Below are 22,407 nucleotides of genomic sequence, written 5' to 3'. Positions count from 1 at the left end.
ATAGTGGATACTGGGCCATGTTTCCTCCCCAGCAAATACCACCAGTCTCTGGGCAAGCAACAATTCCATCACTGAGAACCTCATTGGGGAGGCTGGCAGATTCTCAACATAGTCCAGATGGGCCACCAGTGGAAATGAAGTCATAGGTCTATCTGTCATATCTGAAAGTATGATAAAATATCTGGTGCCAAGCATCGAGCATGGCCATTTTAAGGGCATGAAGTCAGTCTCTGTGTGTCTGCTTCGGGCACAGTCCATCTCCAGGCTGAATTATTTTAGACCCATTGAGGTATAAAGCAAACTATTCAGGCATTTATAGTGCAGCATCCTATGTCTCTTGTTCAGGGAAAGATCCATGATCTGTGAACAGCAAGATCTCCATTGCTCGTTTGTCGACTTGGCCTCTAGACCAACATCCCAGTAGCGCCTAGTAAATTCCAATCCAGTTATCTTTGAGTTAGCAATTGTATTATTATTATTATATTTGAACTACTGCTTATTGAGATGATGGAAATACAATCATCTCTGAAAGCCCTCACTCTGCTTATTGTTCTGTTGGAAACGCACTGTAGCAGTTCTGAAGAGGATATCAGAGTCTAACCAAAATGAAGGCACTTAATGGGGTGGTGTTTTTAGTCGGTAAACATAGTCATTGTGAAAAAGGAGCCATTTGGATATTGCTCTCCCAGTCTCAACATCCTTGACCATGTTATCTAAATGTGCTTAATGTTGCAATGTGAACTGTATTCAAGGATGTGCTTAGTGTTGAAATGTGAACTGTATTCAAGGATTATTTTTCAGGGGACATTCTGGTCTGCCTGTAGGGAATTAGAACTAATACTTAATGCCAGTTGATGCCATGCTCATACGGTGCAAGCCTGAGTTTTAGGTCCAGTCGTTGACTTGGCCAGTACTGTAGTGAGGAGGCATGGGGGTGCAGCTTCCACCTTAAGGCATGGGGATGTCAAATGGTGTGAGTAAACTGTGAATTCACAGCCCAAACTATTGCTCCATGTCAGGAACCAACAACCGCCTCCCCACCCCGGTTCTTCCCCTCTTATAGGGAAGTAACATTTTGTCCCCTCTCAATCAAGGTTTTGTGGGGGCAACAGTCTAGTCAAAAAAGTGGAAATGGGGACTTAACCAAAAGGATTGAGATATTGACAAAGAGCAGCTTAGTGAAAACAATCATGATATTGAGGCATCCATGCCCACCATTGCCATAGGTAAGGCAATCCACTTTCTCTCCTTGTTTGGAACTCACCTTTTAATAGTTCTCTGCCAATCAATGAATTCTTATCCTCAAGTAACCTACAGAGTCATCTCTCCATTAAAGGGATAACCCAGTTCATGTCTACTAGTGCTGGGGTTAAAGGGACCATCTGAGATTTATTACAGTTAATTTGTAGGCCAGATATTACTCCAAATTCCGTAAGCTCCCTAATGGCAGCTCCCAGGTTTCATTCAGGCTGTCTTATATATAGCCAATATGTTGTGGCCTCCTAGTCTCATGCTTGGGTCATAGTAGTGTTCTCTAAGAGCACTTTCCAAGGGCTCAAGTGCCATGGCAAATAATAGTGGGGACAGCAGGCATTCGTACCAAGTGACTCAGGTTGTTTTGAAAAATAGTGATATGCACTAATTCACTTTCACCTGCGCTTTAGATGCTGAATTCAATAGAGAAATCCAGCTCACATTGTCCTTTCCCAATGCCATTCTCTGAAGTGTCACAGATAAAAAGGCCATTCAAACAAATTGACTGCCTTTACTGCATCCAGAAACACTGCTTCAGAGACATCAAGTTTAATTTGATGTACAAGAGTGAAAGGGGTTTGTGGATTGTATGCTGTAGAGCTGCTAGATAACAGACCTGGCCTGCTCAGGAGTATCATGCCTGCAACGTATGAAAAGATCCTCATGTGTACAAGATTTCCCAATATTTTCATGCTATAGTCATCCATTGCAGTGACTTGTATGAAGAGCACAGTGAAGGCCACCTCCTAGGCTTATTATAATTGCTTCACACAGTGACAGCCAGAGAGTTCCCGCCTCATGTCGCTGTTGCAAACATTTCCAAGAGGCAGCAGGGGACAGAATTTTGCTATTCCATCGAGCCATCACTACCAAGTGCCTTTCCCCAAGCCATGGACATTATGGGATCCTTTATCTCAGATACTGTTAATGAGCTGCATCAGTGGATCTCTCATGTTGTTCCAACCATGCCAAGACAACCCTTGCCAAATGGGCAATAATTGCTGCCACTGATTACACTATTGTGGGATGTGTAATACCAGTAATATTATTTAGTAAATGGTGTTTGAATGCCAGGTGTACTCCTTCAGTGCGCACCAGTGTCATTTTCGATTTTGACTACCTCCTGTGAGGTCCACTAAAGATTTAATATTCAAGCAAGGCTGTTATCTGAGCACTCTCCTCTCCTTATTGCCTAGCCATTGTATTTTTGTTTAAATTACCTCATGATCTGCCTCTTTCCTGAATTCCTTTATATTTATTTACTTTCCCAGGCTTTTCTAGTAGATGTGTTCGATAATGTTCAAATCTCTCCCATTAATCTAGCTAGGGTACTTTGAATAGATTGGAGCACACTAGTTTGTTTCACGATTCAGATCCCTCTAATACTTACCCGAACTAGGCACATTAATTGAAAGCACTCAGTGATAGCCTGCCTATTCTGATTCCAAAACACTGCCTCTAAAAGCACCAGTTTGGGGAAAGGCCAAGCTCCGTGTAATGGCAGGGGTGCGAAGTGCCAAAACCACCAGCGAGTGGTCCAATAACGTATGTGTCTGTATCTCAATCTCTGCTACCCAGGTAGAGGAATCGCTTGTGAGAAGCTAATAGTCTATGCATCGTGGATTGAGGATTATAAGGTACAGCTACTCCTATTTGGGTTTCTTTGAAACCAGATCTCCACCAATTCATGCTTCTGTAAACGACCTGCACATGCCTGCAAGGTTGTCGATGGTGATCTAGCTATGGTGGTAGATTTATCTGGTGTGGATTTAAGGATTGCCTTAAAGTCAACAACCCAAATTGAGAATGATTCAGCCTACATTAAAGCATAAACAACTCCTGCAGAAAAATTAGGGTTAGCCATATTTGGCTCATAGGTATTAAAGAGTGTTACATGTTTGTCTCCAACCAGCCCTGCACAATTAGTCCTCTTCCCTCTGTATCTCCAATTGACCGTGTCTGTCGGAAAGTTGATCCTTTCGTTTCAATATAGCTACTCTCCAAGTTCAGTGGTTCTTAACCTTTGGACTTCTGTAGACCCCCTGAATCACAATTGGAAGCCGAAGACCCAGGCCTAAGTAAATTCTACTGGTTGAGCATCAAAACAATACACAAACCAACAGTAGAAGGTATACATCAGACAAACACACCCACTTTTGAATTTTTCATTCACAAATAATACATGTAAACAATATTTTTTTCAATTTTAATGAATAGTTTGGAGCATTTGAAAATGTGGTTTTATTTTCTAACAAACAAGGCAATATGCTAGAGTTTAGCCTATCACTTTTTCTTTCTTGCCCCTAATGTATGCTCTTTTTGTCAGTACTTGTGAGTGTTTCAACTGAGGTTACCAGTCATACATACCACTGTATGTTGTGCGTGTGTTAATGACATCAATCAAGCTGTGGAAATCAATTTAATTTTTAGCCTCCAATTTTAATATTCTTCAAATCTACAGACCATTTTAAAGTCTTCAGTTTGCATATTGCTTTTTTATTTTTATATATATTTTATTAATCTGGTAATATTACATTTTTTAAATAATTGCAACCACCTCAATAGGTGTTACAGACCCCAGTTTAAGTATTACTGCCTTAGACTGTGTATTATATCCACCACCTAGCAAAGTTTCTTTCTGCTCCTGGGGCTAAATGCTTTTCTTGTAGAATTGATACATATTGTTTGTCTAATCAGGGAACGTGTGAGTCTGTTTGCCTTACTGGCATCATTCAGCCATCTTGTATTCCTGGATATCCTTAAAAATCAGTTGCCTGAAACACATTATCAATATCATTCTGATACCTTGATGCAGTTCTTCACCTGCTGCTTCTTTTCATGCCTTCTGTGAAGTAAAGTTCAGAACTTGTAATACATTGCAAGCATAATCCCTCTTTGTGTTGCCACTATCCCTTTCCCACTCCCACATTGCAATTCCCGACATTCATTGGGCATTGCAACCCCAAACCTCTCAACTGGATTCATAATTCCCAAGAAATAACAAAAATAGCACATTTTCCCCTGTGTTCGTGAACAATGCCTTACACAATAGGGCCTACCTCTCCCAAAACAAACGCCAATCTACCTCTTCATATCACTTCTTATTAAAGCTTTTAATCACATTCTTTCTTCATAATCAACAAAGTAAATTCAACATTTCATGAAGAGTGTTACGTCTGTAGTGATAATTAGCCTATTACTCTAACTTCTCATACAGATATCTCCTTAACCACTGGAAATCTAGGTTGTTTGTTGCCCCAGGTCATTCCATGTGATGTAGATAATTAACAAATAAGGGGACATCCAGTTCTTGTCAATCTTCTAGGGTCAAAGGTCAACTTGGGTTGCCGCTGTTCTACTTTCTCAATGTTCTTATTGGAGCCTAGTGAACTCGCTAGAGGTGTGCTTCATATTAATCAGTCTCGCACACTATTGTAAGTTTGGTAATACGAGGACGAGAACCCTCACTCACCTGACGGTGACATGCTTCGTCATTGGGTTCCCTCCTCACACAAGGACCACAAGGTACCTTGGGTGGGCTACAACTCCCGAGCGTGAGTTTTGATTAGTGAGACGATGATATTAATGAGTAAGGGGCAGAGGGCAAAAAGGAACCTATAGTGTCAATGGAACTGTCTCCTGGTTGGCAAAAAATCTTTTATTCTGGTGCCCCATCGGATAGGGTTAAAAGAGTGCGAGGACAGGGGCTAAGAACTACCCTATCTCAGTGGGTCAACAAGTTTCAGCCCTTTAAGGACTTTCTCACGTTCACGGACATTTGTCAGGACCAGAGAAGATTGTCACTCTGCTTTCAGAATACTAAATACCAGTCATATATTCGACTTGGTGGATTACTGGGTGGGTTACCACTATCGTCAGTGTCCACCTATGGCGCCGGAGAGTATTTACATATTCCACTCTCAAGCATTAGTCCACATCAATGCAACAGAGCTGTTGTGCTCCTGCAAAGCGAGTAGGTGAATGGAGATGGCAGCACAGTTCAGATCCCTGTCATAGAAATCAAAAAGAGGATATGCCTCCCTGTGGAATACATAAGACACTGGTGCTTAGCATGCTCTCGGTTAGGCTCTGTGTGGCCTGTCCAGGATGAAGTTATTCATCAACCTGGCATGCCTACATGTCCTGTATCTTAGAAAGTATTTAGAAAGCCTGGCACTCTCCTTTCCACTAAGAAATGCATCAATAGTTATAACCGGATGAAGGGTGGGAAAGAATACAGTTTTAATAGGATTGGGCTAACTATACCTCTTATCGTGCCGGTTTCCTTTAAAGAGAGTGTGTATTTGCCTTTTATTCCTTGGTTTATTACCTTTATACTGACTAAAATAAAGTCAGCCTTCAGTGATACCCTTTTAAATATTTATTTTCATACACAAGCTGTGTATAGGCTAATGTACATACGCTTTTTGAAGATCTCTCTATTCATAAGCAAGCCAACTCCTTTGGAAATCAATGAAGAATAATAATAAGAAATGATGGACACAATCTACAATCAAGAGCCTTTTTTTCTTTAGGTCAATGATCTTACAAAATATCGATGATCTATTTTGAGGTGTAAAATGTGTCACAGTAGAATGGTGTTTTTTGATCATTATAAAGGTAATAAACCAAAAAATAATAAGGAAATACAAACTCTTTCAAAAGTAAATATGTCCTTATATCTTAGTCTTAGATGTTATTTTATGTTACTTAGTTTTATAGAGCGCTCGATTCCCCTGGGGTATCTTGGCAATAAGCTTTACTGGTAGTGACCATTAGCGGACATTGTCCTTCCTTTTGGGATAAAAATCATCACCTACACCCAGCTAGTGGTTTCCTTAAAGCACGGCCTTAATGCCCCCTCCGACCTAGAATCAGGCTTGGAGAAGGTAGCGTTATGGATGCAAAACTCATGCCTTAGGCTCAATGGCGTCAAATGGGAAATCATGTATCTGGGCAATCTACCTAACACTGTCTTTAAACTACAATGGCCTACATGCCTAGGACAAGCGCCCACGCCAGAGCCTAAGATCAAAAGCTTGGGAGTGTGGCTTGACAAATCACTTAAATTTGAACAGCAAGCAGTGGAAGTGGTAGATACGTGTTATGGCATTATAAGAATGCTGAGAACAATTCTCCCCCTTCTCCCCAGCTGGGCAAGGAGAATGGTGGTCATGGCCCTGGTCCTATAACGCCTGGACTATGGTAACTCCTTGTAGCTGGGAGTGCCCAAAGCCACCAGTAGGAAACTCCAAGTGGCCCAGACCTGTGCGGTAAGGATGCTGCTTGGAGTGCCAAGAACGCAACCTGCGAAGCCATGCCTGAAAGACCTTCACTGGCTACCGATTCTGGAAAGAGTGAAATTCAAAGTACTTTGCATAGCCCACAGAACCTTGATGGGAAAAGGCCCCACCATTTTTAACTCTCTTATCATATTTTACCAACCCAAGAGATTGCACAGCTCCGCCAGTATGAGCTTGGCCGTGGTGCAGAAAATTCAGAGAACTTGTAGTGGGGCAGCTCCTTCTCTTATAGCATAGCCAGGTTGTGGGACGCCCTACCCTTGAAGCTACGCTCGGAGATTCATCTCCTCACCTTCCGGAAACATCTGAAAACATGGCTATTTCAAAACATTAGTCTGCAGACCCTCCCTCCATTTTTACTCCTTCTCTGCCAGCGCTGGGATGCCTCTGGGTAGCTATGCGCTGTAGAAATGTTAAGTAATAATAATAATAATAGTGCAGAGGAAACGTGAAAAAAGAAGGCTAGGTGGTATTAAACAACAAGGCTTTCAACGCTTTCCTGTAAGCTAGAAGATTGAGAGACTCTTTGATGTGCAGTGGCAGAGCATTCCAAGCTTTAGCTGCCACTAGCACGAAACGTCTGCCTCCCTAAGCAGCCCACCTAAACCTGGGGATAACTGCAAATTTGGCTGAGGTCGAGCGTAGGGACTTGCCTAGAGTATACCATTGGAAGCAGTGTTGTAGAAAAGCAGGGCCTGAATCATGTAGTACCTTGTAGACGAAGCAAAGTGCTTTGAAGGGGATTCTCTCTCTTATGGGGAGCCAGTGCAGTTTTTTTTATGGATTTGGACACTTCAGTAGGAATCTTGCTGCATCTTTTTGCAGAGTCTTCAGTTTATTTAATAAGTATTGGTGTGCGATGAGAAACAGACTGTTGCAGAAGTCTAGTTTTGCCATTTTCTGCGATCTCACCATGGTTTTCTGGAGGTTCACTGGATTAAAGGGTAAGATCTATTTTTTTGTCTTGAGGGTAAAAAAGGCAGAGGAGGTCACCGCATTGACTTGGTCGATGTAGCTCAGTCTTTCATTGATAAGGATTCCAAAATGATGGGTTTTGCTAACCGGTCAGAAAAGAGGGCACATTTCCTCTAGCTATCACGTAGGGGTTCAAAAGGAGGTTTGGGCTCCGATCAATATAATTTCGGGTTTTCCTGCATTAAGTTTCAAGTAGTTCTTATTCAACCATGTGCTAACTGCCTGCATACAGTCACAAAATCTAGGCCCAATGCTGGCCAGGGAGACGCCGATTTGGGTGTCATCTGCGTAAGATGTAAGGGAGAAACCAAAGGATTTTATTAGGCTGACTTGAGGGGTGATGTACACAATAAAGAGCGTCTGACTGAGCGAGGACACTGCATGGGAGGGAGAATGGCTGTGAAACAAATTTGCCCAGCTGGACAGTCAGTTCCCTACGAGGAGAAAATAATTGAACATGTCCCAGGCTGTGCCAAAGATCCTGAATTTGGAAAGTCGATACATCAGCAGCCCATGATTGACCGTGTTAAAGGCTGCTGATAGATGTAGCAGGTTTAGGGCTGCCCTTTCACCCTGGTCGAGCGACAACCTAATCTCTTTGGTAGCCGTAATCAGAGAAGCCTCAGTACTGTGGCCACCACAGAAGCCAAATTGAGTGGAATCCAGGAGATTTTTAGATTGAATGTGCTCAACAAGTTGTTTGTTCATATTTTTTTTAACAGTCTTTGCTGGCAGAGGGAGGCAGGAAATGGGGAGGTAGCTGTTGGGATCCCTTGTATTCAAAGAAGCTTTCTTTAAGAGAGGAAGCACTGAGGCTTTCTTCCTCATAGAGGGAAAGGAGCCAGATTAATTGAGAGATGGTCCTGAACTTAAAGGCAATGGTTTCTGCCACTAACTTGGCGACTGTGGGGGGGGTAGGCATCCTGCGGGGATCCGGATGTTGCGTATCCAAGTAGTCTTGTGACTTCCTCTAAAGTGGCCAGTGCACACTCACTAAGAGTTGTGCACTCAGCTAAGGATATGGAATAGGACCTATCACTAAATGTTTAGGGGTCGTAGATGAGAAACAACTATTTACCACTTCAACTTTTTGTAAGGAAAAATTGGACAGGGTATTGCAAAAGGATTGCCTGGTGTCCTAATCATTTTTTGTTGTGTCCGTTGTCAACTTATTGACCATTTGGAGCAATTCTTTTGTAGAGTTCTTTGCTTCCTCCATCTTTTTTTAGTAAAGTAGGAAGCTTTAGCTTTTACAATCAACGGCTTATAAATTGCCAAACAGTTCGTATATTTGGCCTTCTCCTCCTCATTGTAGCCTATCCTCCATCTCTTCTCCTGTCTTCTACAACTTTTGATTGTGGGCCCTAAGCTCATCTGAAAACCATGGGGCTGATTTATTGAGTCACTTGAACTTGACCATGTTAACCAGTGCAAGGGAGCTTGCAACAGTGTCTAGCCATAGTGAATACTTGGTGACTGCTGTGTCAAGATCCTCAGAGAATCCAGGAAGCGAGTCATCTAGCATTTTGGCAAAAGGTTTGGTTGGATTTTGTGCCAGGCCCAGGAGGCTGATATGGTCGGTCTGACTTTAGTGCTAAGATCGTTGAGTTGAGATATATGTCAAATAAGACTGCACTATGATCTGACCAAGCTAAAGGAAGAATTCTTATATTGCCTAGCAAGATGTTATTGGTAAAGATACTGTCTAGGGTATGCCCTGCCTGATGTGTAGGGCTGGCTACCAACTGTTAAAGGCCAAGACCTGACCGAGTCTGAAGAAGTGCTCCGGTGTCCTTGCCCTTGGTGTGCCTCTAAGTAAAAATTGAAGTCACCTAAGACTGTGTAATCAGTAGATAAAATGTTAGTCTCCAGAAGGCTGCTAATCTCCTGGGGGAACACTGATCTGGGACCAGGTGGGCGGTGTATGACCTTCCCTATAAATGTTTGGATTTTAGTTACTTCGATGCTGAAAGAAACTGCTCCACAGTGAGGGGAGGTTGGCAGGCTTGCAGCTGATTGCTAGGTCTGTTCTGTATACAATGGCCACGCTTGGCCAGTCTGCCTTGTCTGTAAATGGCAAATCCATCAGGTCTGGCTGCCAAGATATCAGAATTAAGGGGGCCAGGCACGTCCCAACATATGGTAGGCGAGCTGCCTACAAGGAAAGTAAAATTGGGTTCCTCTCCAATGCCGCAAAGCTGTGGGTATCCTCTGTGGAGCCCTTGAAATAACCCGCCATGCAAGGGGGGCATGGCTTGGGCGATCTGCCGCGCGTTAATCCGAAAAGCAAGTGGGCAGTGGAAAAGTAAAACCAGGGTCCCGCAACCCCCAAATTCAGCCTCAGCTACCTTGTGAGCTGTACATTACTGATAACGAAAAGTACAATTAAAATAAACGTGAGAAAGTGAACACATAAAATGATTAAATGAAGGGATTCACCCTTCAGCTATCTGGCTCTGAGTCCTATTTAATAGCAAGGACTCGCCAGCCAAGCTTGTCTCCCCAAGGCCTTAGATTTTCATACAGTAGGTTATGTAACAATCCAGGTTGCTTGGCCTTGTCAAGCCAGGCCTTGTGCACCAGCCATTCTTATGTCTTATCGTGACTGTTGCATGATCCCATGCAAGTCCTCTGCAGAGAAGGTAACTCCTGGTGTAGCATGAGGGGACAGGGCAGCCTAGGTTTTTCCACTCTATTCTGAGTGCGGTGCTGCCTCTGTGGGCTACTAAATTGGCTATCCCTCACCCCGCAAGAGTAATTCCATTAGATGCACTCTCCTGGCCTCTGCTTCAGTCCTCTGATGCCAGCCTTGAGCTGGAGTCCAGCTATATCCATATCGATTGGGAAGTGGTCCACTTCATTTGGATGTGAAAACGTGCAAGTGATAGGAACCTCATTATGTCATTGATGATGTCATCAGTGTCACCGACGTCATTTGGGATTGGAGTTGGTGGTGCTGCACTTGTGGCTGAGCTGTGCAGTAAACCACTTGAGATTGGAGGTGCGTTGGGGTTAATTGAGGAAAAGGATCATGTATTTTCACGAGAGGTGGTTCTGGAGCCCCGTTTATGTTAAAGATAGGCATGAATGAGAGGTCTGTATGACGTATGCGCAATGGGACACCAAATACCTATTTTCAGGTATTTGGTGAAATACGTTGTGTGTTCTGTGTGTGTGCATTAACAGTTTTGATTAGAGATCAACAGCACTTAGTAATTTTGGGTTGTGATATTCTTCTCAATCTGACGTATTTGAAGCCTTTTCTCATAATGCAGGTTCTTTGGCTACATCATGTAAATCATCGCATGTTCCAGCCAAACGGAGATCGTATTTTAACCCAATGCTTTCTATTAATAGGGAAATAAATATATTAGTGAGGGCTCAGTTCCTGGATTTTTCTCTCTAACGAAGTAACTTAATAAATCTATTAAAGAGGAAAAGACAGAGGGAAAACGTTCCTTAAAGCAAATAAAGGAAGACCCCGTATGGGACAGTTAAAAGAGGAGGCCTCAAAAAATAACTTTAAAAGGTACTGGGAAAGAATCGCTGATTGTTGCGGCACAACAGTGAAATCCCTCCCCATCCCTAGTAAAGAAGAGGAATGGAAATTCCATCTGGTAGAATTCGACTCTGCGAATCCTAATTCTGCCAGCTCTGCCCCCGCTTTACCCTATTCGTTTGAAATCCCTATATTCAGCTATGCGCCCTCAATGAGTGAAGTGGTAGGATTTATTTTAAAAAATGAGAGCCTCAGGAACAATGGGTCCTGATGAAATTCCCATGACAGTAATTAACAAGGAACCTCTGTTGTGGGCTACTTACCTCACTCCACTGTTTGATTTCTGCTATTCTCAGGGGAGGACACCCCCATCTTGGTCTGGAAGTATTTTAATCCATCTGTACAAAAATGGCCATAGACCTCATCCAGGTAACTACCGGCAAATGCTCTATTAGACGCAGTGGGGAAAATATTTGATCGTAGTATTCTTGATCACCTTACTGAATGGGTGATGGAGAAGAAGGTCCTCCCTATAGAAAAGCTGGTTTTAGGAAAAATCACTCTACCCTGGATAACGTCTCCATGTTGAAACTAATTGAGGAGAAATACACGATTTTTCATAGGTCAAACATATACACAGCCTTAATAGATTTTTCAACGGCCTTTGATAAGGTAGACCGGCCACTACTATGGAGAAAACTACACAAAATGGGTGTGCGTTCTCCTCTGCTATCTTTAATCATTGTCCTACATTCTCAAACATGGTGCCAGGTATTAATGGGAGGAAACCAAGGCTTATCATCGGTAATACACATAGAAAATGGTTTGAAACAAGGTTTGTTAGCACCGCTGCTTTTTTCCTTATATATAGCAGATTTACCCAAATGCTTTTCTCATTTAGAGGGAGATGCACCAAACATAGGCAGCCGTTCTTTTGCCTATCTCCTGTATGCTGACGATATAGCAGTGATGGACCTAACCCCTAATAGGCTGAATAAAAAGCTGTTATCATTACAAAAATACACAGTGGCACACTTCTTGAAGATTAATGTTTCAAAAAGCAGACGTTTAATCATGAAATGTAACAGAAGTAGAACATTATTTAATTTTAAGTGGAAAATTGGTCATGGGTGATAGATTCCTTTCTCTATTTAGGGAAACTGATAGCAGGCAATACGAAGAATAAACTTCATATCGAACACAGCTCTTGTGAAGCGGCATCTCACACAAAAAGCCTGCGTATTTTTTATGGTGCTTTGGGTCGAAGGCATTTTTTACATCTGCTCACTGTTTTTAAAGCAAAAATCCCTCTGAGTTTGCTTTATGCTATTGAATCAATTCCTGTAAAGGACTGCAGTTTTTTAGGTAGGATTGAAGGCCAGATTGTACGTAAATTATGTAATTTTAACTCTTTAGTCCCAATAGCTGCTATTAGATTGGAATTTGGCTTGATAAGCTCCTATATCCAAGGTTTATCCAGGATTTTGCGTTGGGGATATCAGTTAAAAATTAGTGAGTCATACACATTAAGAGATTTCATGTGCCAAGAAATGTTTGGTGGTATAGTAGGTAAATATTCCCTTTCTCGTGACTTTTCTCTAACACCAAAAGTTTTCTGTGCACAAGAAGAATCAGTGATCACCCTCCCGCTTTCAGAATTTAAATCCTTTTTAAAAACTACAGGTGGTAAGATCAACTATAATAGAGATATTCAATTTTGGTTGCATTAACCTAGAATTCCTCAGAAATATTTATCATGGAATCTAGAACATGGAATTCAACGATGGCTTACCCTATGTTGCCTGAACCTTTTACCTTTAAATGACCTAACAGCAAACTGGTCTCATTTCATGATGAATGGAAAAATCTGCAACTTTTGTGAGCTGAGCATTCAGAACCTAGATCATGTCTTGTTTGTCTGCCCAGCATTGGTTTTGAGTCATAGGCATTGGCTTCGTCTGATGTTTTTACAAAACTGTATTAAAAATGTAACTTCAGCCCGTGACTTTCTCTTTTGCCCGAAGAACGAAGCAGTTTGTTTAAAACTATTCTATTTTTTTAACGAGTTTATGAATATATTTTAACTTTTTACATATCCTTTTGAATGGACACATAGCTCTCCCTCTAATCCCTGGCCTTTAGGGTCTTCTTAAGGTTAAAAGAGCCCTAGTACTCTTTCCTTTTTTTTGGATTGTATTTTGCACATGTATTGGCTGCTATTCAACTGTTCTTTGCACAATTGGGATATATTGTACTCCCACACTCTTGCTGCTATTTTAAACTTGTTTTTCTAAATAAGTTGTCATTATACGTTGCTGTATAATGTTTTAGAAATGTGCCTATGTGGTTGCTGCTATTTAATGCTTTTCTGCACAAAATTAGAATATATTTAGTTTTAGGTTTTGTTGTTAAAGGAAAATGGATTGTTTATTCAAATACACTGATTGTTTCAGAACAATTTTCTGTTTTTCACCAAGCAACTGATGTGATGTACAGTATTCTAAACGGAATCTATCGCAAAGCTACTACTATAGCCTTATAGCCCACCGTAGCGGGCTATACCGGCTATTAAAGGCCCGCTGCATCGTTAAAGGCCTGAGCAGAAGGTGAGGGACTTTAACAAAGCAGAGGGACTTTAAAAGCCGGTATAACCCTGCTACGAAGTGCTATAAGGCTATTAGAACATTTTGCCACTAGAGGGCAGAATGGTCTAACAAATAAAACGAAGCCTTCAGGGAGCGCGAGGGGATTCAAATCCCCTCAGGCTCCCTGAACAGACCCTCCAGGATTTCACGATTTCGCGGCTTGCCGCGAAATCTGCACTTATGTAAAAATGCCGCGATTTTTACAAAAGTGCCCGCGAAATCGGCACTTTTGTAAAAATGCCGCAATTTTTACAAAAGTGCCTGCGAAAAGTATTTCTATTTTTAATGTTAGCTCTTAGAAAGGGCCTACTCACCTGTTGGAAACCTTGGTTAGTGCTAGGTAGCAGCAAGGGGGGGGTGAAGGAGGGGGTGGGTCGCAGGTGACATACTAGTGATGCAAACAAAGGCCGAGTGATTCTCGGCAAAATCGCGCGCTTCGGAAGATGCTTGCAGGGCGGAGCCTAAGTATACTTTTCAGTCGTGAGCTCGAGGTGAAACTGGGAGACGTTTTCTCTGTCCTGTTTTCAAAGGGGTCATTGACGTCTGCCGGTGTTATGTCATATCGGGTATCCCCTCGGAATCGTGTATCTTCTGGTCTTTCCGGAAACGAAACGAAACTTCGCACGAGCAGCGGCAGACAGAAGCAGCAGATCTCTTCTCGGGCTGAGTTACGGGATACATGATTCAAGGGGATGCCAAACTCAAAGCAGGCTATAAATTACCACACACTTCTTAAATACTGCAGCGGATCACTGTTGCACGAGTAGAAACGGGCAGAAAAGCGCTTTTAATGCAAATATTAAAACGTACAATAAAAGACAATTGATTGCATATACACGTTGAAAGCAACGTAATTATTTGATGTAGGATATTGAATCATATCATGAAATAAACACGTGTGGAAGACAAAGCGAATGGAAACAATGTCAGGGTTACAATAGTAAGCTACAAGGGAAAACAACATCAAAACGTGAGAAAGATTAAAGGGTGAAGGAAACAAAGGCAATGAGAAAGAGCAAGAGTTATTGACAAAAACATAGCTTGCACAGTAAATTAGCTAGTTTGCCACCATCAATCCTGTCAGGTTTCCCAGGTCCATGTGTGATGCTCCAGTTCCAGGTTTTTTTACAATTGAATTCTGGGACTAATAGTCAGTGCCACTGGAATTATGCGACTGTGCGGCCGCTGCGAATTTCGCATAGTTATGAATTTGCCACAAAATCCACCATCTGCATAATCTGCAGATTGAAAAACACCGGTCCCGCAATGTGTCAAAAGGTGTGATAACTGCTATACTAAGCAAATGGAGAATTGCATTTCCAAAGGATAACAGCCTTCACCTGTGGGCTGCTTCCTCTGTTCCATATTCCAGGTTCCCTATTCAAAGTGGAATACTCTGCTAAAAGAGTTTCCAATGATTTAAGGCTGAAAATGAATCATTATGAGTAAAATAAAGTGCCGCAAAAATGCCGCTAAATTTCCATATTTGTGCCGCTAAATTTCCATATTTGTGCCGCTAAATTTGCGAATCCATGCCGCTATATCCTGGGGGTCTGCCTGAAGACTTTGTTCACAGCCAGAGCTGTGAACAAAGAAACATTGAAATGTTGGAGCTCCGGGCTTATTCCAGCCATTATAAGCCCGGAGCACTCCATTGTTTTCAATGGAGCTTCCAACATTCCAATGTTCTAATGTTTAGTATGGACCTAAAATTGTGCCACTTGTTTTTGGTAGAGGTTTTTATTTAGGACTTTACTGCCGCTTATTGGTCTTAATGCTGAGAACCTTTATTTGTATCTCACTTATTAGGGTAATTGACAATATCCGTCCATGCTATGTAAGGGAAAATCTAAGACTAGTTATGAAAGGTTTTGATATTTATTAATGGACTGAAAATGATTTGTACTTATGTTTTATTATATTTATTATGTAATAATTGTATATATATTTTATGTGGACCTCATTGGAGATCCAAATCTTTAATAAATATTGAATTTGAATTTATTTCTCTGTGTTATTTATGTTCGTGAGTTAGGATTCAATGCATATTATAATGATCAGGAGCTGTAATTTACTTTTGTTTATAAATTATAGCTCCTCTTTTTAATGACACAATGTAAGATTTTAATAACAAATCTGCTTTCTACTAGAAAATCTACAGGTTGCTGTATTTCTCTGCTGCTTAATGTTATGTAGTTGCATTACGCAAGCAATCCCACAATCGAGCGCTGCTTGTTTATCCTAAATTTGTGGCGTTTTTAACATATGTAAAACTTTAGGGAAGTCATGCTGCTCCATGAATTGTGAATGGGTTTTTAAATGTAGCCTATTTTTATATATTGGTCTTTTTCAGTGCCTTGACGGAGAAAATCGTTTCTGTTTTACCTAAAATGAAGTGCCCTCATCGCCTGGAGCCTCATCAGATTCAAGGATTGGATTTCATTCATATATTCCCTGTTATACAGGTAAATAACTGAGTATTTAGAATATAAAACCATGCGCATGGCCTCCTTTCAGTCTTCTCTTTTATTGCATAACTGTCAACACATCTCCTCTTTGAGATTATCACCCATATTCACCCATTTTTTATATTCACCCTCTTCTCACCCCTATTTACCCTCTTTTCACCCCTATTTACCCTCTTTTCACCCCTATTCACCCTCTTTTCACTCACATTCACTCTTCTGATAGGGAGCCACCATTGACATATATGGGGTCACGCTCTTTTCAAACTTGTATCACCCTTGAAAAAATAGTGAATTCACTATTCACTTTAATGGGATCGCCCACTTAAATGTCTTTGTTACTGTGACTAAGTGTATTGTGACCAGAAAGGTCTATGACCTACCTCCAAAGTGCTGTGTGAACTATGTTCCTGTCCCTAGCGTTCATTACACAAAGTAACACATTGCAGATTGGAGAAGGTTCCATTGGTTATGCAGTTCTTCAGTAACTCATTCTTCAATACCATTCCAGGTACTAATATCTGCCATTGGAATGTTATTGTTGAAAAAGCTACACCTAGATCCTATACATCAAAATTCTGTGCAACCTATTCAACTCTCAGATCTTGGGCAAAACATAAATGGGGCTATAAAATCCATGCTGGGATTGCTAGGCGGGAGGTCTTGGTTTCAAGGCAGGCCTTGTTACCGGTAAATGTTTTTGATAAATTAATTACATATTATAATATAATAGGAGAGTACTTTTGTCTTTTAAACTAGCGTATTTTGTTTTCACAAGTGCATTCTGATGTAAGAATGTGCTTATAATAAAAAGGAGCATTTCTACCCAATTTGTCAAGGACAATAATCTAGTTGACCACATCCAGTATGGGTTTAGAGCGGATTGCAGTACTGAAACAGCTATTCTGCAAATCTTTTATGATGCTATTTCCATCATGGACAGTGGTGAATCTTGTCTTTTTGTTCTGCTTGATCTCGCAGTGGGATTTAACACTGTTATACTTGATATCCTTATCCAAACATTGAAAGACCTTGTGGTCTTTGAAGGAACTATCCCTCACTGATTCAGATCCTACCTAGCTAACCGCTCTAATTTATTAATTTGGAACGCCCATTGTCGGAACAGACTGACATACGTCACAGCGTCTCTTAAGACTCTGTTCTAACTTCAGCCCTCTACAACCTTTGTTTGAATCCTCTGGAGATATCATTTATAAAACCAGCATTTCCTCGTAACAATGCTGTATTATCTGTTTGTGTCAATAAAAATCTTTTTACAAAAATCAAGATATTCCCCACTAGCACCTCCTTTGTAAAGGTTTAATCTCCTGCTGATATTTTTGTTCTGTCTCAGAATCTTGCTAGCATTCAGTCCTGGGTGATAAGATGCTCGAACTTAACCCCTGAAAAAAAAAGTTTTATTGATTTCTTCCCAGGTCTCCTTTGACGCAGCACAAGGATGCTTGTGCTAGATTACTTTCCTATAATCATTGGAAACTCCAAATGTCTTGGCTTTATTCTAGACAACTACTCCAACCAGCATAAACTGATCAATTCATTGGTAAAGAATGCTAATTAGGAGTATCAAGCCATCCTTGTCAGACAATCCTTACCCAAACAGGGCATGAAAGATGTTATCCAAGCTATGGTCCTATCAAGGCTAGATTACAGGAAAAAGATGCTATCTTGTATCCCAAAAACTAATCCGAAAGCCTCAGTATGTGCGGGAGTCCGTCTGACCTTGGGTGTCGGTAGATTTGATCATATAACCCTTATCTTACAATTTGAGCTGGCTTCTGACCGCGGGTCAATCCCTGTACCATCTGAGTTTACAGACTCCCACCGGCCAAGCACTCACACTACCAAGCTAACAAACAGAAGATCTCTGGAGGTGCAAGACAAATTTATATCTCTGACTCTCTACCAGTTGGATTCCTCCATTTATCTGGAAGTTAAATGCTACTTGTGGCCTGCAGCACATATTGTGCTATTCACTATATTGGCAGTTCAAACATAGGCACGGGCCTACTGTTTGTAATGAATGCTGCAATGTAAAACCTCCAGTGCGAACTGTAAAAAGAAACCTTTATGACCGGGAAAGACCTCCCTTTTAAATATTAGTAAATCAAACCTATGTAGACCTTGTAGTCTACATAGCAGGGTGCATAGTATTTAAAAGTGACAAGTTAACATGTCACTACAGTGAGAAGGCCCAAAATATATTTTCACTTTGGCAAGCCCAGCTGTCCTTTATAGAAAACCAGAGTGCCCATTAAAATACTAACGCTGATAACTCAGGAAAGGCACCAGCTGGAAAAATAAAGAAACTACTGTTTTTATTTGTTATTACAAGTCCAATTCAGTGGGCAAGTCACATATTTAAAATAGTATGGAAAAATTACTTTTATGAAGTCTAGTTTGCATTAATTCTCCGACAACTCTCAGCCTTTGCTCAGCCCGGGAAGAGGTGTGAAATTCCTCTCAGGAAGCACACAAAAGGCTGACTTGAAAGGGCAGAGAGGGCTTCTCTGAGCTCAATACAATATGCAGAGTGAGGGCTTTGGGCATTCTGTTGCCACTACAGTGTCATTCCGTTTCTTACAGTTCTGTTGAGCTACATGTCGCACTTTGGTGCAATTGAAAAGGACAGAACAGGATGCCAGGGCAATTATTGTGTATCCCCGGTCTGGTTGCTGGAGAACCCTGCTTTTGTCCTACCAGACTACCGTCTTTGGGTTTGTTGTGGGTAAAGTGTCTGCTTCAAACTAGATTTTAGTGTTAGATGTGAGAGGAAAGTCCTGATAACCATACTCCACTTACCTACACACACGCAACCTTCAGAGCCCATGTTTAGTGTGGACAAAGTCTTTAGCCATCTTGAAAATGCCCACACACAGCATTTTGGGTCTGTTTGCAGTAAGGCAAACATGAACTACTGAAAAAATGGGTAGAGTTGCCCCCGGGACCCTTTGCCCCATTGGTTACTGTGAGAAATTGGATTTTTGATTGAGGTGGTGAAAAGAAGAAGGACCTACGATACAGGCTGCAGGCACCAAATGCTTTGGGCAAGAAAATGTCAACTTCCTAAAGGTGGTGTTTTAAAAGTACATGCCCAACTTTTTAAATACAATGCATCCTGCCCTATAGCCTTTTTAGGGCCTACCCTTCACGTAACTAATGTGTATGTTTTGCCGGCCTGATACATGTTGTAAAGGGCTACTTAAGTGGGTGGCGCAGTAAGTGCTGCAGGCCCACTAGCAGCATTTTATATACCGGCTCTAAGTATGAGTTGAGCCACTTTACTAGGGACCTACAAGGTAATTAAATATGCCAATCAGGTGTAAGCCAATTTTACAATATTTTGAAGAGAGAGCACAAGAACTTTAGCACTGATGAGCAGTGGTAAAGTGCACAGAGTCCTAAGGCCAACAAAAATGAATTTCGCAAAACAGGAGGGGAAAAGGCAAAAGGTTTGGAGGAAGACCACCCTAAGGGTGAAAGGCCCAAAAGTTGCAGAGTGCCCAGGAGTCAACCCACCCAGTAGCTGGTGCGCAGCATAAAAGTTGCCCATCAAAGCAGCTGTACTGAACACTTACTGGACCTGTGGAAGAACGGAAGAGGTCTAGACGTGCTCTGTGTGACCTGAGAGTAGCCTTGAAGACCTTGTACCAAGGACAGAGTAGTCAGTTGGCTGACCTACGCTGTGGCTACAAGGCCACAACAAGCTTTAAGAGGCCTTTTTCCTAAAGTACCCCTGACCAGTTTCAATTGAACTTGGACTTAACTGTATTGCTGGCCTCTGCCTGACACTATGAAAGTCTGTTGTTGCCCCTGGGGTCCTTGGGGCCTTAGACGTGCGCTACTATGGTTGTTAAGACACAGAGCAAAGATTGCAAATTTTGAAAACTTTTGCTTCATATTCTCAGTGGTACCAACTGTAAAAAGTATCCGACTGGCAATTCCACTGCATCGCATTGAATTTCAGCTTTTACTCTAAACGGAGCTCTCCGCAATGTGGGGTTAAAAAATGAGACTCCCTTTCTGTGTTCGGACTTTAAAGATATTTAGACCAAAAATTGAAAAGCTCCAGAGTATTAGCGAGACCAACCAGCTTCCAGTATCTGACCTACGGTTTCACAGCAGAGGCTACAGTTTCAGCTTCGACCTGTGCGGAAAGGATTCTCAACTCAAAAAAGTGACAAAGTCCCGTTTTGAATTAGGACTTTATTTTCACACTTTTCCTTGCATACTTTTCAGCGAGGCCAGTCCACTTGTATTCAACCACGAACCCATTCCGTTGTCCTTAAATAGGAACTATTGACTCCCATTGGCATGTTGTGCTTTTTGGCACTAATTTCACTTTAATCTTTACATATTCATATATCCAATTCCCCTTTTTGAATGCTTGTCATTTTGGTGTCATTTTGTTCATTACATTTTTATTTATTTTTCCAATTTGATTTGCAATTTTGTCTGTTGTTTTGACTTTATTTCTCTTTTGGTACTGCTAAATACTTTACATATTGCCCCAAAATAAGCCTGTATGCTTTGTGCCATAGCTACCACGGGGTTGACCTCAGGTTACTTTAGTGACTTTGAGGGTTCACCCTGGCGAGTCGTGATTATTCCTTGAGGAGGGTACTTGCCCACCCCAAATAATCCAATTTCTTACGCATACCATCTGAGACAAGCATGGCTGCCTCCCTATAGGCTTTTACAAGACAACAAAGATTCGTTTCAATTGATATTTTGCATGACCCAGATCAAATTGGATTTATTTTCTGACAAACAGCAGCAAATGGTTCCTGGTTATTATGTAGGTATCACTACACACAGACTATCTGTTATTTTTAAATCCTCTGACGAAAATCAGCTCTCACTATTATTAGGATTATACGTACCTATCTAGCTCCATGTAGTTTTTGCCTTTAGCAATCTTTTATGACCATTTCTAAATGAGATAACTGTTCATCATTCAACATTTCCCAAGGTCAGAGCTGACATATGCCACAGAACACATCTGAACAATTATTTGCAATGCAATAGGTCTCGCATTTGCGAGAGTTTAAGCTATTGGCATTGTAAATGACAATGCCTTTTATTTATCTGTTTTGATAATTAACACATCAATAAAAGGTATTGTCATTTACGATGCCAACAGCTCAAACTCTTGTAAATGTGAGACATGTTTCACTTCAAAGAAGCACATGCCATTGTCCTGGGCTGCTCTGAAAGTGAAAGCATGGTGAGCTGAATGTTGCAGGAAAGCATGTCATGCCTGCAGTAGGAGAAACCCATTAAAGAAAATAGTGCTTACAGACTAAATAAGATACACTGTGTAACAGAAGTAAAAGGACCAGTCCTCATGGGAGGTTACAAATGAAGACAAGGAGGTACTAAAGAGGGACTAACAAGCCTATTAACGAATCAGAAGCCAGCATTTACAAAGGAAAATGACACTAGCCATACAAAATATGGGCAGAGAGTGGGCGGAGCTTCAAGTCCGTACTCCAATATGAATGCCTAGCAGAGCAGCGCATGCGCTGCCGAGTCTCGACCTAAAAAACTGTAAAACGGTTTAAATGTCAGTAACAAGTTATATTGATTATGCAATGTAACTACATATTATCCCTGCTCCGATTTATTCAGTTGCGTATTATCTTAAGCCCTCCCTTTATTTTACTGTATTGCTTATGTTCAACTGTATAGTGTCATGTAGAGCCTTTTGATCGTCTATATTTTGTCTGCACTTGACAAAGATCTTTGAATAAATAATGAACTACTGGCCTGTAAGAACTTATTTCAAGCAAGTAGTGATATCGCTGCGCTCTTTGTTTAAGTCTACAGCAAACAAACGGCCGTCTTGTCTAAGAAACGGTGAGAAAAGAGCCACTGCCCCAAGACCCACTCTATGCAGTAGCATCTAGGAGACAATAACAAACAAATAACTTTTCCGGCACACAGGCTCCTTCGGGTGTCTCTAGGAAGGTGCACACTCTTTGACTTGTCCGAGAGAGCAGTGTCGCAGCCTAGCCTCTGCATCAGCAGTGCCAAAATGAGCAGGAACCACTTCCAATTTTATGCTGTATTCCATTGTCTGAATACAAAATAAAATGGTGAGTAACACAGCAGCTGGACAAAGTGGCAATGAGTGCATTAAGGTAAATATTAGTAGCATCTTTTAATCATAGTGCTTAGAAATGGCAGAGGCTGTGGTATTAAGTGCAACATAGAAAACAAGCTTGTATTCCCAGTAAATTAGTTGA

At 41.3% G+C, this 22,407-nt stretch overlaps 1 protein-coding gene across 2 annotated transcripts in view; it reads left to right on the top strand.

Moving 5' to 3' along the window:
* Positions 1 to 22,407, top strand: part of CCDC93 (CCC complex scaffolding subunit CCDC93) — a 1,072,960-nt gene that overhangs the window by 73,236 nt on the left and 977,317 nt on the right. For both annotated transcript variants that reach the window (XM_085647463.1, XM_085647464.1), the window contains exon 4: positions 16,030 to 16,141. In XM_085647463.1, coding sequence (XP_085503589.1) covers positions 16,030 to 16,141 — 112 coding nt within the window. The remainder of the gene's footprint in view (positions 1 to 16,029; positions 16,142 to 22,407) is intronic.

This window comes from Triturus cristatus, chromosome 3_2, assembly GCF_964204655.1.
Source record: "Triturus cristatus chromosome 3_2, aTriCri1.1, whole genome shotgun sequence".
Taxonomy (NCBI): Eukaryota; Metazoa; Chordata; class Amphibia; order Caudata; family Salamandridae; genus Triturus; species Triturus cristatus.
Note: the sequence above shows the minus strand (reverse complement) of the source record. Positions and strands in the feature narration are given on the sequence as shown.